The 20,165-nt window shown below is 40.6% G+C and overlaps 1 protein-coding gene across 7 annotated transcripts; it reads left to right on the plus strand.

Moving 5' to 3' along the window:
- The first annotated feature begins 1,493 nt into the window (after window positions 1-1,493).
- LOC111251932 (uncharacterized) lies at window positions 1,494-19,508 on the plus strand. 7 transcript variants are annotated; one of them, XM_086990857.1, is made up of 7 exons: window positions 1,494-2,240; window positions 2,381-2,423; window positions 7,639-7,740; window positions 7,948-8,209; window positions 12,603-13,418; window positions 13,721-13,835; window positions 15,531-16,363. In XM_086990857.1, exons 1-4 carry the CDS (start codon window positions 2,096-2,098, stop codon window positions 8,096-8,098), a joined length of 441 nt encoding a protein of 146 aa, XP_086846983.1. In that variant the 5' UTR covers window positions 1,494-2,095; the 3' UTR covers window positions 8,099-8,209; window positions 12,603-13,418; window positions 13,721-13,835; window positions 15,531-16,363. The 7 variants fall into 7 exon arrangements, 1 of the variants encoding a protein (XP_086846983.1); XR_002674029.2 differs by lacking the exons at window positions 1,494-2,240; window positions 2,381-2,423; window positions 7,639-7,740; window positions 7,948-8,209; window positions 15,531-16,363 and adding exons at window positions 8,892-9,895; window positions 10,043-10,161; window positions 10,818-11,048; window positions 11,264-11,293; window positions 19,107-19,508; XR_015328982.1 differs by lacking the exons at window positions 1,494-2,240; window positions 2,381-2,423; window positions 7,639-7,740; window positions 7,948-8,209; window positions 15,531-16,363 and adding exons at window positions 8,892-9,895; window positions 10,025-10,161; window positions 10,818-11,048; window positions 19,107-19,508.
- The last annotated feature ends 657 nt before the right edge of the window (window positions 19,509-20,165 follow it).

Consider the following 20,165-nt stretch of genomic DNA (forward strand, 5'->3'; position numbering starts at 1 on the left):
TTTCCCTATGGGAGATGCATCCATTATAGGATGGTCGAATTTGGATACCGATTAAGCTAGAAGCGGTAGCGAAAGCGTTGCTCTTCAGCGTCAATCTATAAAGCTAAATGTAGGGGCCGGTAATAGACCAGCGCGGCCCGTCAGCACAAGTACATCTATGCTGAAATTGCTAGAATAAAAGCCGACAGTAGCGTCAAGGTGTACGGACCATTTTTTTGCCACTTTTCGAAAAGTCCACCAGCCCGAAACTGCTCTGGTGACATATAAGAAGGAGCTCGCATCAGTCGAAAAGGGAGCCCAAAGGCTAACTTTCAAACTGCCTACGGTCACAAAAATTGCTATCTTGTCGTAGCTCGGCGCCCCGCGATCTCCAAGTTTATGCAAATGCATGAAACCTTTCCCCAATATTAACTTAAAGAGGGAGTGGTAGGCATTACTGAAATCTTTAGACAAACCGCACACGATCGAGGCTGTGTCCATGAGGGTCTATTGGCAAAAGAAAAATACCTCTTAGTGTTCATTACTCAATGACAACTGTTTTCTTGGACGAAACAATCTGTTAGGAGTTGTTCGTTCCATCAGTTATTAAGGTCTGAAAAAGCATAGGTACGAAACAAAGATCAACATACTTATGTTGGTGATTAATAGCATCACTGTTAATCTTAGGCTACTCCCGCCTCGACAAGCTTATTTTAGCCCACCTCTACTTTTCTCAAGAAGCTTAATAGCCCTCTGATAGTTCCAAGGCGCACTGAAGTCACATTTCAGAAGCCAGAAGATCTCACCAACGAGTGCCAAGTCGCCAGAGCTTTCAGATGTGCCCAGATTCTCTGTGACCTACTTTACATTGAGATAAAGGACGTAAATAACACTGCTTTGTGTGTGACGCCACTGTAGCCGACACCTTAGCGCTTTCGTGTGTCGAAAGCAGCAGCAGAGTGTCAGGTTATGCTAGCAACTTGGGAGAGCAAAGTAAGCCTACAGGATAGAGATTTTTTCCATCCAATAGCGTTTAAGATGTTAATAAAACCAGGGCCTTCGACTACCGACTTGAGACTCAACAAGAGGTCCGCACTGGACATGAACGAATGACTACTAGGACTAAACAGCTGAGCCCTTAATGTCGCGGCTGTCGTGCGGCAACACGAGCGCGATAATAAGCAAGTTACTAAGTAAAATAGAATAGACTGTTTACCTTAAAACGGTATGTAGGACTCTTGTCCGTATTATACACTGTGCCACCAAATATAGTAAATCCAATAGTTAGAATGTCGCCGTGTCCAGTGACCATACTGCTCTTGCATATCCACACTAGACTAGAAAATAAACCTTTAAGCTATTGACATATATGTATAAATTACATGTCTCGCTAAAACATGTTGTTTCTTTACGCCCGGTAAAATAACCGCCTTATTAGAACGGATTCATAACGGACTAATAATATGCCTTGTGTTTAAGAATCACTTTAGAACGTAGCAATTGGAGAACGACAATCTGTCGTAAGATGATTGTTGCCACGATTTATATACCTGATATATCTATATACTTGCTGTCAATACAGGTAGTTAACAATGAGCGCCAAATTGAATATGACCTTCCCTGTGAACAGCGAAGCCAATATGTTTCCAACGATGTGACCATTTTTTAAGATAATCGTACTGCTTCACATTTGACTCCTTTCTTTCTGATTGTACTTACGGCCTCAGCTCAACAGAGGTGGTACTTTTACGGACTGAAGTCACTCGGGATCTCTACAGGCTATCATGGTATATTGTGTGTGTTCCCTGGCCTACGAGTACGTGGAAAATGCACCTCTATTTAGTGGATGAAAGAGCCTGAAGTACAGGTCAAACGCCACACTCGCCAACGGGAGCGTTGTAAACTTTTAGTCGAAGATGTCTCCGATGCGTATCGAAACTACTGTTTACTTCATGCTCAAAATCTTGACTAGTTTCACATGTTGCATTTGATCGTTCTTCGGAGTATGAATCGATTTAATTACTAGTTCACGGGTTAATAAATTGTGTATTTCCACGGTAAACAGAATAGTATCTACTACTGACAGAAAGCAAGTTCTCAGCTTCAATATTATCATATGAAACGTACATTAGTAATAGAAGGTTACCTTCCTCAACGAAGTTCGAAGAACTACGACAATACGGACGAAACCCTCAAAACGATACTAATAAGCGAAGTTACGCCACCGAATCGCCGAGGTATCAAACTAAGCAGATTTCATTGTAAGCATCATCGCGCTAAAATAACTGTTAGCAAACCATAATCATATGTAAAATTACAATATTCCTATCTGATAGAAGAAAAACTTTTTAACTTACTTTGTGCTAATTTAACTTTGTGCCATTTTTTTCACATGCCCTAGACGATATGTCGACGAAGAAGAAAGTCAACAAATCTTTAACAAGGTAAGAAATATATTTATTATCACGAAAAAGGCACCCAAAAATAATACAGACCGACATTTACCTTATCGATACTCGATATAATGTCATTTTTAGAAGGACTAGACGTGGCACAATGGAGCGCTAATACGAAACTGTCCGTTTTGTTAGATGTTTATATATATATATATATATATATATATATATATATATATATATATATATATATATATATAGTCTTGCGTAAGCTTCATCAAAGAAACGTATTTCATATTGATAAATATATACGCATATATACGTAGAACGTATTATATATGCGCTAATTTCTATTGAAATCATTCGATATTTCAAATTGATTCTATCCAGTGGTAAGCGGGGGGTTGACAAAGTTCGACATTGTAGTCTTTGAGCAATAGAAGTGTTCACTGAAAATAATAGCTTGAGCCCGTTTGTTTTTTAAATTATCAGTTTACTTATTATGTACGATAGAAGTAGATGAGTGACGAGTACGGTTTATGATCTCGTATTGGGCGATATCTTAGGTGTAGTTAGTTACTACAACAAGCGCCTCCGAGCAAAAATGCTTGGTTGTCACACTCTTTATGGGTGGACACTCAGAGTTACACGAATAAATCCACGATTGCGATATAGAACACTGTGCGGTAATATGGATAGCGACGGTCCGGTGAGTGCAAAAAGTTATTTCTCTACTCTAGTAGATCATGTACAGGTTTGCTTATGTGTAGAAGAACTTACGTGCACAGATGTGCGAGTTCGTATCGTATCCTTTACAATAAAGAGCCGAGCGTATTGGCTGCACAATACTTGGTCATCTGACTTCGACAATTGTCCCTCGCTAAGGCAGTGAAGTTCTTCAGCTAGTGATAGACCTTTCGATAATCGGGGCAGTCGCATGGTAAGAGTGTGGAGGTGAGGAAGCGCCTCGATAGGGTTCATGAATGTAATATCCGCAGGAACTCTTGCTCGTTTCCGCTTGAATGTCTACGAGTATACTCAACAAAGCAGGGACTATCGGATTCATATTGGTAAACTCTCTCGAGAATCAGTGAATACTCGCATTGACACACATTACTAACGTTGTGCATACAATCGTACGTGTTTCTTCTATTTGTATCGGTATATTCTCAGATCCATAGGTTTCCCACCACGAAACGGGCAACCTACGCGAACCGATGTGCGATAGACAGTACATAACTTACTGTTAACTTTAAAAAAAAGTATACTATACTTTATAAAAAAACGTAGATTTAAAATCAAGTATTGACAATCTTATGCTACTTCTTCCAAGCTTGTTCATCGTTATTGTTGGCCTAAACTAAAATAGTAACTTTTACTACGTAGACATAACGATTCGAAAAAGCTTCAAGTTTAATTTTAATCAGTTATGAATCTGTTCGCCTAAATTCCAAAAATATTTTTTCTCAGCTATTGCTTTACAGATATGAGCCTGGTTCGACCTCCGAAAATCATTAGTGCCAAATCAAAGGTCATCAATGGCTCCATTTACGTGCAGATGTCTCTAGTTACGAAAATACTTTCAGTACAAAAGGCACAACTTATTTATGGTAATGTGTTGCTACTGTTTGACATCGAACAAAGTTACCTAGTCTACTCCCTGTATTCAACTTGGTCTATCTTCTAGTTCATGCAAATAGGCATGTGTCATTGTGGTATGAATATCTCTTCTGCATCCCAATTATGACTTACCTTAGACTACGATATAAATAAATAAAGGTAAACTGTATCTTCCTAAATGGTAATAATATAGACCTTACTATTATTACTATTATTAATATAGACTTACATACTACAATAACAGAACCTTGAGACTTAGCTCTGCTCATGCTTTTTCTGCCAGGAACGTTTTACCGCATGCATTGCCTTAACTATGGAAACCTACTCTATAGGCTACCTGCTTCCCTGTTCAGAGCGCCCTTTCGCTAATGAACTCCGACGAAATTCAAATAACCCTCGAATATTCCCGGTTGCCTGTGAGTTCACTAATAGATAGGACATTACCGGCAAGAATAGGACAAGGCGAGATCAGTCAGTGGGAGGACGTGATAGAGGTCTCTCAACACATTGGCCTGGATCCGAGCTGCTTGCTCGAATGGGTGGGCGCTCATAGGTGGTAATTACAGCAGATAAAAAGACCATACACACCAAGAAAATTGTGTCACGCGGATTTCTATGGTGGTCAGGTATTCTTTGACACACGTAAAGAAAAGGGACGTTTTGGGTTGTGACGAGTTGTCAGTACGCATTACTATTATGCGCCTGGCTAGCTATGCATCCTACATATTAGATCATAAGGTAAATACGAACGCTCTTTCCGAATTCTGTAAACAAATTAAGTTACATATTCATTGTCACTCTCCACAACGGTCTCTATCCCTCAAATAAATTATTATTTCATTCTCACATCGATGTTCAGTCTTTAAAGCCCACTTTACTACAAATTTACGAATTTTTTTTGCCGAACATTGGAACAGGAAATAATGCTTATACAGAAAATATGGAGGTGGATGCAACAGGGTTCCTACTCATGTTGTTGTAAGCCATGTCTAACTTGGAATTGTCGCAGAGAACGATAGCTCTGTTTTGTGTACATTACCTTTTCTATCGCATAGACCCATTCAATCGATACAACTAGGCCATATACAGATCCTGTGTAAGATATACATATATATATATATATATATATATATATATATATATATATATATATATATATATATATATACAAATTCGAGTTTAGGCGTACCTCTCAAAGGTACCTATTTCTTTCGTCGCCTTATGTCAGTGTGGAGGAACTACTCGTCACTAGTGGCCATTTTAGAATTTAGTAATTTCTGATTATGTTTGTGTATTGGCCGGTGCCGGACGAGATGTTGATGATCAGAAGGAAGTCTTTTTTCTAAGGCCCACCCAATCTATGGCGCATTCAGGCTTCTAATTTCTGATAAAAATTTCATGCATCCATGACTCCCGGCGACGGTCTAGAGTTTCTCGGACTTTCTTCGGTTTTAAGAAATTGTCAACTGGGGTCAAGTATATTTTTCAAGCCCAAGGACTCCTCTTTAAACTTAACAAACCTCTTCGAGCAGTGTTCTCTGTTTTGGAGCCTTCGTTGCATACGGCACAAATATCCCGAGTATGTTTTGGCAGCCCCTTGATTTCGACGGGTGAAAAGTAAATGTCGAGGGTGCAATTTTTTTGCTAGAAACACCACGATAGCAGGTCCGGTCAAAACTGTGCCGTCATGTCTTTTTCTAAACTAAGAGTACGAAAACTCTAGCCTCAGTGAACAAAATGGAGCCTGTATGAAAAAAGGTGACTCGTCCATACGCGAGTGATTTACAGAAAATGTGTATGAACAGTTGAACAAATGCCATTTGCCTGTAAAGAATCTATGAGCGTTGTTTACCGAGTTAGGACGATAAGGCCTACATACAAAAATGTTTTACTTATTATTAACGAAAAGCAAATCCTTATTCTATTTGACACAAACGTTTTTCTTAGATTCCATAAAAGGACTCACACCCATTTTGATCTTACGCGCTCTATGGAGCATGAACTATTCTCAAGTAGTGAACGGAGTCTATGAAATTAAGTAAAAGTTTGAGAAAAGAAGAGAAAATCGTTACCTTCAGCATGGATACGTTATCCTGTCTTGAAGATGCATCAAACCACATAATGGCTAAATAAGGAAAATCCTCGTTAAAAACTCGCAATATTAAATGAAGTTGTAATATGGTAGCATATTTATCATTATGATCCATCATTCTCTTTGATTTTGAGGAGTGTAGCTGAGTTATTATCTAGTTATTTGCAAGATTCTAACTTTAACGTCGGATGGGTAAAAAACAAATTACAGAAGAATTCTTAAGAAGAGATTACGAGACCTCTAAATTCGTATACGAGCACAACCGTATTACTTTATAAACTATGACGTATGTAAAAAATAACGGCTAAAGGTGCATGAACATTGCATAAAATAGCTTTGTAACTATTTGTGCTTGTTGTATTTGGCAAGCGCACAAAGTGTACACCCTCGGACTCATCACCACTGAATAACAGTTTTTTTTTTTACCTAATTTATTGCTGATCGGACAATGAGCCCCATGGTGTAATCTCAATTAAACAAATTTAAAGGGAACATGATCCTTATATATATATATATATATACACATTCATACCAATGCATTTTTAGCTGTAGAGCCGCATTCTCCGAACCCGTCTTTATCGCACATAGGCTTTAGAAAACACGGTGCTTACTGAGGTGTTTAAAAAAACTCGAGACGTCTGTAAAGTCTTTAGGAACCAATCTATTAAGAGCATCCTAAAGGTAACACGTATACATAATATTTCATAGAAGACAGGGACGTTTCTGCCTGAATAATCGGGCCGGAATGGAACCTTTGTACAGACGGGGTTAGCTAACACACGTTAGCTAAGAAGCTCAATATATAGGTCTATTTATATGGACGGACAACCTGGTATCCAATAGACGCAGGAGCCAAGTAGTCCCCTGATTTCGTGTTCCCCTCATTATTCTCAACGCAGGTGAGATATACTGCTTGAATTATGGCTATTGCAAAAACAAGCAAGGCTTCTATCACATCCGCCGTAGCGGAGAATCATTTGCGTAAGATAAGGTTTCTTGTACCAAGTAAGACATTTGGCATACTGATTGATGATAAATGAACAATTCATTAAAAACATATTTAGGGTGTTTTTATTAACGAGAGCCAAAAAACGTACTCAATTTCAACTAATCAACTCAATGAAATAAAAACCTTGAAATGATTTAACTGTGTGGTTGTTATACCATCATGAGCTGAGTTGTTCTGAAAACAGTGCTAGAAAATGCTGATCCTCGCTACATGATGGTTTTTTGCACAGATATAGGTGTTTAGCGCCACTCGGCGTAGTGGTTAAACAACCGTATGACATTTTTATTTCTCATTTATCTGAAACAGCAAAAATAGCTTTGTGGTCTAATATTTACGTCTAGCTATAGACTTTTGTACTAAAGGGTAAAATTTGTCACAAGGCTGTCTATAAATTGACTTATTAGAACTATAATCAGAAGAAAATTGGTTCGCCAGAACACGTAAAGTACAAGTGCGCGCAGAAGATGAGCCCTGAGTAAGTAGAAGGCAAACGATCCGAAAAACCGATTCCATTGCCTTTTTTGTGTCTTCATTCTGTGCAGATTCATCTGTGCAGACAATATGGAAATGAGCGTTCTGGAGAAAAACATAAGCAAAGCCCAGCGCGAACCTCCCACCGCACTACCCCTTCCGTCGTGTCAAAGGTAATGAAATCTACTTAATTTCTTTCTATCTTTTTGTTCAGAGCTCGCCTCGATCAGTTCTTGTCCCCCATCAGTTTCCTTTTTTTCGCCATGTGTTTATTGTTCCGTTCGTCGAGTTTTTTCACGTCCTCCCACTTTCCTGGCAGTCTCACCCGATGATCGGATATTGACACTTCATCTACGCTCTGGCCTGTTACGTCTCTACAGGAGAAAGAGGACACCAACTCCAGAGAATGTTTGCAATACCGGATACACATCAGCTACAAATATTGGAAGACGATATTTGAGATTTGCGTCCGCATTGGCCCTGCCACCATCTTGCCGTCGCCCTTTCCCTCAATCGGCTGAGCAATTATGAAACATTTATTCAATTGCTGTCGGTATAAAGTAGCATAGATCACCATCTCCGCGATCACCTCGTTCTTCAGTGTCGTCATCATCGTTATCAATAGCGTAAACACTTAAAGCGGTAAGGATGAATCATATGCTGACAACACAGCTGCTTACACAAAATCTAATGTAACTTCAACTTCCTGCATACTCAGTCCTTTAACATCAACAAGTGAAAATTGCATCACTCAGCGGCCCAAAGGTGCCGCTCAATCTCTGTTATTGACTTCACTGATCAACTGAAAGGACGTGTATGAGAACTTTTTTAAGAAATAGTAGATGTATGTAGCCGTGGACCCTCAATAACAAAACGCACATATCGGTTAACGGAGTACTGAAGTAATAATTTCGCGCGGTTCTACAAACGTTCTTACCTATAAAGCGCCAAGCAAACGTTGTATATGTACTCATAATGAAAATGACAAGTTTTGTTTTTTGTGTAATTTCTTCCGAACTATAATTCTTAGCCAGATCTACTATTTTTATCGACCACCATCCTTCTGCGTAATTGCTCTGATAACATGGCCTATGCTATATGAATTTACTCGTAACAACGAATGCTATGTATGTCTGTATTAATTATAGGTATTTAATAAACAACTTGTGGCCCTCCGTTCTTGTTCATGTCTCTTTTCCTAACCGAGTTGTTATAGGAATCAAAATTACACTTCCCGAAGGTAGGATCCGTCGTTTTTATTCGTTTACCCTTTGCCCTTCTTATTCTACGGTTACCTATAACTAGTGTGCATAAGTGGATGTGTGTATACATGCGCTCGCATGGTTCCCTAGTGTCTGCGTTCGTGCCTAGGGAATAAAAAGATAGCGAAGGACGAAGTGATACCCTCACCTCGTTTCCAATACTATTTCGTTCCGCCTGCCTCAACAATGAAACGCTAGCAGCAGACGATAGAAAAGCTGGTTGGTAGACACAAAAGCTCTGCGGGGGAAGCACTGCAGGGTGGTTTAGAGAGGCGATCGAAGAGTTCCGGAGGGAGTACCTCTTGGAAGGAACTCATTGGGAACTGGGTGTTAGTGACAATTGTGGTGATAGTGCTCGTGTTAGGGTATTGCTAGGGACCAAACGGCAACGAACGAAGCAGTCAGAGCAAAAGTTCGTAGCCGGAATTTAAGCCAGCCAAAAAATATCAAGTACACGCGCCGTTCCTTTGATGCCTTGACAACAACGGACAAGGAAAAGATTAGGACGAAACACAAGAATCAAGAAAAGAAGCCAACTAGTAAGGAGGTGGGAAAGTCCAATTTATGCTATTTCGTCGTGTAGGTGCGACAGTATCGGTGGGATGCGCAGGCGTCGGACAAGAGGCTAGAAGGAGACTAGCGTCTATTGCGTTTGAGCCCTCAACGATGGGCATCTCTCCGGGCTCCATACGAACGAGGAGCATTAGGGCGAGCCCGCCACAGAAACGTTAGTGGAGCCTGACTGCCGGCTGCAGTGCACAACTGCTTATGGGTGGCAGTTTTCGTGCCTCGACTTTGAAGCTCGAATCCGTTTGCCCACGCTGGGGCGACAACTCACGTAGCGCTGGCAGAGGAGCCTATAGAGCTAGAGGGTGCCAGTAAACAGTCCCTTATGCAGTCACTTCGCTGTCTACTGCGGCAGTTGGAAGCAGCGGTACAAATACGGAGAATTGCCTTCAGGAAGGTGCTTCGACAGATAAATGTGTCGGCTTGGGAGATAGTCGACAGTCACAGCATTCTACCTGTGTTCACACGTAGATCGTCCTACGGATAGAACAGTGACACGGTATTATATCGATCATTTTGACATATTGTATAATTCGATACGAAGTTACTGTTGATGACTAGATAATACGCTTCAAGATTGTGAATGATTTTAAAGAAGAATGGTTTGGCTTATTAGTGCTATTCGTAGGACTACTTCACGTTTCAGGTAGCTAACCCCCGACATAAAACGTACTATATCTACGCCCGGTTTCAAATCTAGACTCACACACACTGTTGCTACTGCTTCGCCCCGTGCTGCCACAATCGTTACTAGTAATACGATTGGTAAGTGAGTTTTAAAGCCGAATCTATTAGTACTATATGTATACTGTAAGCTTACGCCAGCGTGTAGACGGTTCAATGAGAAAGAACTAAAGGTGCGTCCAATTACTCTTGAGATAGGCCAACTTCCGTTTCGCATCTGTAACTGATTGAGACCCAGTCAGCTAACGCAGCATTTCCTGTATGTGGCGGCAACCTGGTGAATAAATAAATGCCCATGGAGCCAATGGCGGCAATGGTGTTGCTTCGTTCAGTAGTCTGGAAGACAAAATGTAATGGAATACATAAAGGCAACCAGAGTAGCCAAACTGAAACAGTTCAATAGAAACGATGCGAAGTCGTCTCTCGGCGTAGCGGTAGTAGTAGTAGCAGTGATGGTGGTGATATGCGTCTTTCGATGAAGATATAGAGCTACCGCTTAGCCATCAGTGGGACTAATAGTGTACTGGAATAGTACGCACGTTGCTCGAAGGCAGCTAGCACTGCAATGTGCGCTTTCTCTCGTATACAGTGTTGTTCCCCTATCCTTCGCTGCCCCTTTCACGTTAAATATTTACGAGTGAACATCGAAGTTTACTTTGCACCGTAACGAACTACCGATGCCAAAACGAGGAACCTGACAGCTGACTGACCTGCTTTCCCTTTCTTTCTCCCTTCAGCATCCCAGGCCCACTTCACGTATAACCTTAGATCCGGACGACGAACTCGCTCTATTGCGGGCATGATCCGCTAGTTTTCTCACGACCGATCGCATGTCGCTATTTCATTGGAACTTAAAGGTCGGCCTGGAGACAGTGAAATGATCGTTACCGGACAATGTGAAAGCATAGCTTAGTACATATTGCGAGCGGGATCAGGGGTCTGTCTATCTGGCAACAAATTCAGCTAAAGTACGCTAAATTTAAGTCTACGAAATAAGAAAACGGAAATTTAGTTTAGAAAATTATTAGAAGAAAAATTATCCAAAAGGATATTCATATTTGACTACATTGTCTAGTAAATTGCGCCATTGAAAACGCAAACGAGAGATTTCGTTATATTAAAATATTTTCAAAATGTAGCAGTATAGCAATGTGAAGTTTTTACAAACACGGTTTTTCTGCAGGCGACTTTAATATTCGGCTTGAAACAAAATGTACTTCTAACAATGTCCAGATAAGTATATATATAATGTCAAACTATCGTACTTATTACTTACTAATGTGGTATTACTCACTCTAGTATCTTTTTCATAGATACTAACATTGCTCAGTATGGCTTAAATCACAAACCAATGGTGTAAAATTTTTGTTAAATGGATGCAGGCTTGTCCCGTATCTCTAAGCTCGTCAAATAATTTGTTTATAATACAGTATACCGTCCTCTATGGAACGACGCTCCCTTGACATAGGCTGAACCGACAACGGATCTCTGCTGCGTGATATTAATGGGGTCCCATTAGCAATATAAAGCGACACCTAAAATATTGATAATACCGTAAATAGTGATTTTTATTAAATGAAAGCTGGTATCGTTTATGATAAATCCGCGACAATCCGACGCGATAACGCAAAGAGCACTTTTAGGTAGTAACAGGAACGAATGTATAGCAGTTCTTCGTTTCAGTTCCTCTTTTTTTAACCCTGCAATGTGGGATTAAAGAGATATAGTACAACATGCGAGTAATACATCAGGTTATTTATTAGGCCTGTAAAGTGCTCATCTATCTCACCTCAAAAATTTAGCCTATGAGCTCTGTTTCAATTGGACTTCGTACAGTATCTTCACATAAACGACATTGATGTACAGCCTTCATAATGTTTTTATCAGGAGTAGATTACCCTCAGATGATCACGATAGAACAGTATCTTTAAAACAGTGTAATATATATATAAAAGTAGCCGCACTCAAATGTAACCGCTGACACCTTGTGAGAGTCAGTCACTTGCAGATTCCGGTTCATCTGCTCAGCCAGCTGATGGATCGTTAAATGCAGACGCTATTACGAAAGTTAAACTAGGCTGCGGTTGCCCACAGTGTGCCTCGTCGCCCGTTATAATGTTGTTACATCTAATTTAGACAGTACTCGAAAAAGGCATCTATCTGGACGGCGAGTAAAATCCAACCTATGTCTTAATTTCAGCGGCAGCCGACTGCAAAATTAATGGATTTGCTTTATCAGTAAATATCAATAAACAATAAAGTATCTTCAGTTTTATGGCTCTTTGGTTTTGACGTTTGTCTGCCGACCCGCGACGTACAAACGAGTGTAATAGGAAATGCGAGATAAACGTCACTCATATTTTCAGACAACAAAAAAACGCGCAGCGCAGAAGCGTTTCGAGACAGGGGGCGTTTGAAGAGCTCAGACTGTGTTTATATACGCAGTCCTTGCATGCGTTTTTTCTGATGAAGCTTGTCTTATGTCACTGATTCTAAATGAGAATGCATCCTTTTCCCTGCAGCTCTGGTGCCTGAAGCGGCTAATCCTATCCCACTTCCCTGTCAGTCTTTCGACTAGTTGCATGATTGCGACTATTCCTCCGTAAGGATGGTGCGGATAGAATGTGCAATGACCCGTAAATGAAGCGAAGCAAAAGGACCGGCCATCTTCAAAACGCACTTACAAGCTAGTCCGTTAGCATAAAGACAGGGTGCAAAATCACACTTCCATCAAATTTTTCTCTTTAGTTTCGCTGCCTCCACCCGAAGGAAAGACGTTAAACACGACTTCGTGTCGACAGGACGGCAAGAAGGGACACATGCAGATATAACGTAGGCTGATAGGCATTTGTTGATCACTTTTGACTGGATCTCACCGAGCCCTGGATCGTAACGCGGACAAGATGTACAGGGCAGGGAATGATCACCGGTTCAACGCTTTTGAATATGAAAAACTAGATGACGCTATTGTGCCATGGCGAACGCCTTCTTATCGCTTTAACGACAATCAGGATGCTGATTTTTATCACGTTTTGTACGAGATGAATTTCGAGGAACATGCAGATTCGGAGGGCCGCTATGGAAAAACGGATAATCCTTTGGGTCAACGCCCCGTCGATCAAATTCGAATTATGCATTAATGGACACTTTTCGAGGTGTTATCCATAGCATCGGCAATGTTTGTGCACCTGAGAAGAAACGAAGCATACGAAACAATCATTTTATGTACTAAGGATTTCCAGTATCGGCTTATCAGCGGTTTCTTCTAGCCATTGGTATTGGAAGGCTCGCGTACGCCAAGAAATACGCAATTGTTTGACAAGATAACTGTCTGCATGGTATGTAATTATTTAGTATAAATAGCATAGATTCATAAGCAGGGGGTGCGAATTCCCGAATTGTATTCATATAATAACAAAAAATTCAGAGGCATTTTATGATGATGATTATTGTAATGATTATCATTATTATACTTTTAGCCCATTTATTAATGAGTACTATAGGTTTTTTTCTCAACTTTCGAGAACTTTAGCTTTCATGTTCCTAATCAATATTTGTGAATTAGTCTTGAAAACAGTTCCTACTCTTGCTATGTTCACCACCTGGCTTTTCTTTTCGGGAATGCGCCGCGATGTCGAAGATCACCCGACCAACGAGCCAAGCAAGTTCGATCGTAATTCGGGAAACCAACTGCAGGAAAAGCGAAAAGTCAAATTGACGTAGAAGTTTCAAAATGGAGCTGGCGTGCCGGTAAGGTAAGGAGGAAGCAATGACGATGGTATGAGACCTCCCGGTCCAGCATAGATATACCTATACACAGACATCCACACAGGCACAGAGACACACAAGGTGAAAAGAGCTGTTTGGAGTGTGTGTAAGGGGCTATTTTTCATGCGTCTTTGACCCCCTACAAGGGGTTCAACTAGCGCCATGCTCCTCTTGTTCACCCGTTGTTACAGACGGACATTCACACATACAGACTCCGACAGACGGACAGACATATGTGGGCGAAACACCGTACAGAGGAACCGTATGAGAAACGTACAAGTCAGCCGTCGTGCTTGCTTCAGTGAGGCCTATATAGATACTATGACGGCTTTATGGGGTCCTGTCCCTGCCGTTAGAACGGTGCTGGTAGTAATGTCGGTGCTTTGGCGGGCAGCGGCTCAGAGACTACACTTTGTGTAAAAAGGGAGCACACTTTGTACCTGGTTTTATTTGCCTGACGAAGGTCTTTCCGCCTTTGATGTCTCCATTTCTGTGGTCGCGTCCTGCCGATTTACACAGGACGTCAGCTACGACAATGGTGACAACGCCAGCAAGGTACGATATGGCACCTGCACGACGTAACATTTGCTCGCGACCTCTTGCCAACCTTTCACCACTAACGCTCCCAGAACCATTTCTTCGCCTTTCTTCTTTTGTATTCCCTGCATTATATTATGCTTCGCTTATTATTGTAGTAGGTAATCGGAAAGATATACAACATGCTGCACACTAGGGATCGCGTGAACCTGGGCCTGCGCGGCTCAAAACAGAGTAATAGGCGGCAGGATCCCAGAGGTAGACAAATTTAAAACAAGACGTTTTTTTTAGACGAACAACAGAGTCTGATAGTAATAATGATAAGGCACAAAACGGTAGGAGATACCGAACTGATCTATTGCTTAGACGATCGTGGGGAGCTAGTTGTATACTCATTATACAAGGATACCTGCATACCACTACTATCGAAGATGTTTGGATTAAAATGGGGTTTGCTTGGTTTGATCGTAAAGTTACGCGCCTACTTTAAATGCATTTAATAACTGCTAGAACTCCTGTAATCTACGCTATTACTATTATAATTGTCGTGACAAAGAACCCCTTGGCTTACAGGCTATTACTCTAGAAACTTAAACATAGATGTATTTTTGGTTCCAATTTCATGCATTAGATCTGGATTCAGTTGTCCCTTTCTGAACACAAAGTCGTTGAGTCAATGAAACCCTTTAGATGTTTCGGGTTTTACGTCAGGTATCGTTGCCAAGCGTTACAAGTGTGACTTACAAAACAGAGACCGCTTCGCCCAAGATCTATCACTGGGATCTCAAAAGTAACGCTGAAGTGCAAGTCTTTTCCACGGCAGCAGGACTCGCCAAGCTATATGATGAAACAGTGCAAACAGCAAGGGTAATACACTTTCAAAGATTCGAGCAAACGATCCACCTACTTCACACGAATAAAGCTAGACAGCGCTTCGAACGAATTACTTGTATTATCTAACTGACTAATGGTTCATTTGTCCGGCAAATGTAGAAATATGCGGATTAGTCATTCCTTCGAATTAAAGACGCACGTAGCAGCATCTGAGTTTGCACGTAGCTTGAGCTTTCTCATGAGGTACTAGAAATGTATTGGCCACTGCAGTTGTTTGTTAGAGACACCCTTAGCGGAATATTGCCTTGCAGATTACCGTTCTATTCGTTGGCTTTGTCCTGCGAGTGTATTGCTTCCTGCAAAGAACTCCCCACCCAGTGGTTTGGCACCCCAGCAAACATATGTGGTGTAATGCATCGTGGCGAAACGACTTCGGGTGGTAGATTGCCTTCGTAAGACGGGAAGAAAGAAACGTGAGGTAGGATCGCCGTCTCCTAATGGATAATGCGATGCTGCTCCATGCTGGATATTATAGTGAAAAGGATCTGCCGATAAACAACGTCGTCGTCCCCGCAGGCAGCGACTAAGTGCGGGGGCTGCTACAAAGTTTTAAAGCACCCAGTTTTCCCACGGGGCAGGACAACCACATAGTCGTTGCTTTTGTGAAGTTGCTTTGAGCGACAGGGTATGAGTTTACTACAACTACTACTGTTACTTCTATCCTCACTGGATGACTGTCTATCTGCAAGTACAATGCTTTTCTGCATACCCTACGTTTTGCCTTTGCCCCGGCGACCCCATTCCAGACGCACTCAACTATAAACAACCGAAGCTGCCGATAGCTCTCAGCGGTTCGCATGCTGATAACAAATGCACTTGTCCCTCGACTGGACGCCAGACCTCGCAACAGAAATCGAGCCGAACACAAAGAAAATCAGTTGATAAGGGGTGCCAGTATTTTGTATGCCGACAACCAACCCTTTAATCGCTACTGTAAAGCAAAGTAGTCTGTTTTATAAACAAAATCGGCTATAATCGTCCAACGAGTACCTCCTATTGATAGCTGTGAGACAACCGTCTTATACATGGATTGTTTCGAGTTTATGTTACCCAGATGGCATATTCCTGAAGCATAAAGTTTATAGCTAGTCAAATGTCTGATTAAAATGTTTATGAAAACAATTTATTACTGTGCTCATTGCCACCGCAAAAATATTCCTATCATATTCTAATTTATAGTATTTAAAAGTTGTTGACGCCCACCGCAAAAGTGCAGCGCTGCTAGCCGAATCTGATTCTTGATTTTGTTTGATACATTCTGTGTCATATACGATCATCTTCTTTAAAATTCTTATATGTTAGAATGTATTCCGTTGCCACACGACATTTTGATGTTGTTCACGACTGATTTATAACGCAGATTTACTAGTCTAGTTCTCATAAACAAAACAAGCGAGGATCTCGTTTGCATTGTAATCTTCGCATCTATTTCATATATCTGCTTGAAATTCATGACACATAGGTCTTAAATCCTTACTAGATGCATATTGCCCTACCAGTTACAATGTAGGGGCATTTGAGCTGTTTATGGGAAAGCCAATGCAGTCCTTGATAAGTTACGTTTTGTAACATCTAATTTTTTATTGATTCATTTCGAGATATTTCGTCGTGGAACAAACAAAAATTAAACCCTGATCGTCTTAATAACGTTCAACTTATTTGAGCCTCAAATTCTGATCATTGCTAACCGTCGCCGCTAATTTAACACCAGAGAAAAAGTGAGCCGAGAGACTAATGTCTGTTACTCCTACACATAAGGGGTTACATGTTTGTCGTGGCTCTTTTTAGTCAAAAAAAGACGACCAGACAAAAAAAAGCTCTAATAATATACCGCCACTTTGTAATATGTCTAATGTTTGGCGAATTCGGTTTCGCCATTACTTATTTCCACATGGATTCCTATTTTAAAAAAAAAGTCGCTTCCAAATACGATTTAAATTCATAATCTATAACGACTTGAAAACATTTCCTCATTGTGCTTGGTCAAAGTTCATCTTTATGTCAGCGAAGCTCCCGTATATTGGTACCTTTTCCGACAGATATCTCCTTCGTCACTAACTTAATATTACTGGCAGGGTACTGTTAACCTTGAGCTCATCGATATGATTACGATTAACAAGAGCCCTGCACACCGCAAGTAGTGTCGCACAATTTTATTCATCCACTCCCTTCACTAAGGTTAACTTAAAAGTTCATGGACATGTTCCCTGTGATGCTAGTGACGCCTACAGGATTTGGTAGGCAAAAGTGACTCAGGCATAAGTAACAGGTTATGCAAAGACTAGATCCCACCCCAATATTAGCAGCCGGGTTCTAGATGTGTACAGCTGTACAGGCTTCAGCTCGTCTTGTGCAACTCCATGCCGGTCTGGGTCATCGACATCTTGCACGTTTGTACTGTAAACAATAGCCCTTCAGCTAGACTCAGTTGTTTACAAATGGCATATAGCCATCAATTCTATCCTAGCAATGCGGAGTATGGTTAACGTTACACCTGAATGATTGTAAACATAGTAAACCAGTTTGTTAAATTGTAACCCTTGATCGTTGTTGTTCCGCGATCGATTTCACTTTCCCCTTAAGGAACTTGTGTACGCGTTTGTACTGCAGTATATATATATATATATATATATCACCCCATTCTGTATTGAGCTGTATATAAACTAAATATTTGTAACACATTCGTTGGTTTCCGCTTTGGAAAATGACCATTTCGCGGTCCACCAACCGCGAGATTCGTATTTATATTAACTAGTGAAAGCTTTGGCTTGACTTACGCCACGAATCTGCTATAAAGGCAGACTTCAGTCATCCTAATTAATATAAATATTTGTTATTTGTTGTAATGCATACATATATATGTGGCCATATTGCTGGGTGGGAAAGAGCTCTTCCCAACACACAGCTCGTTTCCCAGTCGCTTAAATGACACATGTCACTATTTGCCGCTCTCGTCCTTTTATAGCAGGACAAAGCTGAATAACTCTGTGGCGTAAACGTGAAGCTGTGGCGTCGCACGTCACTGCATAATTTATTAAAGGGCAGATTAGCTTCTTTGGTAGTGAGAAGGAGTAAATGCTTTCTTGCAGCGTGCCATTCACATTCAGGCGTCTGCAAACTTCACAGACATTGCCGCCGTCGTTAAGATGAACTTATACGTTATTGTTGTCGCTTGTGAGGCGGAATTCGTTCTTCTAAACAAATAAAAGGATTTTTATATAGCCTAAGTGTATCTACACTTGACTAGACCTTTGTACATACTCGTACCGGATATAATACCGCAATTTATTCTGACCTGCGGTCACATTGTTGTATATTTTTTAATTTTATTAGCGAACAACAATTATGTACGAAAACAGCACGACCCGCAAAAGATTTAATCCAGCTTTATAAAATTATGCACACTAGATTATTTTTATATATTCGATAGAAGAAATCCAAGTGATTAGAGGAAATCGATAAAAGAAATGAAATATATATTCTAGAATACAACTTCATATCTAAACAAAAAGTCACAGGATATTGTGATACGTACACACCAAATAAATCGAATATCAACCAAAGGCTTACAAAATATTTACATCTGTAATAATAAATCATCTTGTATTTAACAACTAGCGTAATAAATGAATAAAACTCGAACTTATACAAGCTTTATGGATCCTAGGCGTTCTGTTTTTGCTTGTGTTCAGAGGTCAGTAGCAGACCACCTTTCAAGTTAATAGCAAGCCTGCCGGGTTGACCAGACGCACCCGCATAGACTGAGTTTGGCTTGAAGGTTACGACTTTTGTAGAATCATGCTTAACTAAAAAACTTTGTCTTACAGGATAATGAGGACCTGCGGATACCCATAGGGCCGGGCAAACATAATACTTCCGGTTGCAAGATAGTGCAAAGCTCACGTTTTAGAGGGAAATGAGTTGCCCTTTAATAACGCCTCCCCAAATTCTTAACCCTACAATCTAGCAGTGAAAGTGTGCTATGAACGGTACCGGTATAAACACAAAATAAATGATGGAACTCCAGTCTCTAAAATATTTTATGAGTTTCAGTGCTTTATCAGTGTGACACAAAAAAATCATTGAAGCCTGACAGTTGCTGCATTTAAATATAGAATGAGCTGGACAGTTATCGTTATGATGTGTCTATTCGTTGCACAGGCCGCTACAAAAGTTAACCTTCCATACCTAATTGCAAAATCGTTGCTATAATCAATATTTTTAAACCTGCCTTAGACAAATCGCGCGCTGTGTTACATACGTATCGATTCAGGTCGCATACTTCTTAATTTGCGTGCCCAGTTGGCAATTATTGGCAAAAATTATGGCCAAGTATGACAACTAGCGTGTACTAAAACAGATAAACAGTCAAACGATTCGTGTATATTATGATCACCCACATTTCAACCAGAACCCAATCTATCGTAGACGAATATTTGGGCTTTTTCGTATAAGATAGATGCATATTGACAGCCTTGATGTATTTCAGTATTACCTCCATTATTTGTCACTTTTAGTCAAAGCAAATTTTAACCTTTTTACTATACTAATCCTCCTATAGTTATGTATTCCAGTTGGACTCCGTTTTTAGCGACTCTGTACTTTCGTTGAAAACGTAATTCCAAGCTTCCCAAAATTGCCAAGCTTCAGCCAGCGGTGCTGTTGGCTTTAGGCGGGGCATGGAAGAATCTGATGGTGAAAGAAGCTCCAGGCAACGTTTTTGCCGTGCTACAGGTTACCTTCACCTTTTTTTTAGAGAAGAATACGTGCGAAAAAGATTACCTATAGTTTTTAATGTTTAGCAGCGTCGGGGTTACATAGTACAGTGATGCGAGAAGGACCAAGAGACTTGGGCCAGATGACATAGCATTAAGACAATAGGAACA

Source organism: Varroa destructor, unplaced genomic scaffold, assembly GCF_002443255.2.
Source record: "Varroa destructor unplaced genomic scaffold, Vdes_3.0 BEIS01000005.1, whole genome shotgun sequence".
NCBI classification, from domain to species: domain Eukaryota; kingdom Metazoa; phylum Arthropoda; class Arachnida; order Mesostigmata; family Varroidae; genus Varroa; species Varroa destructor.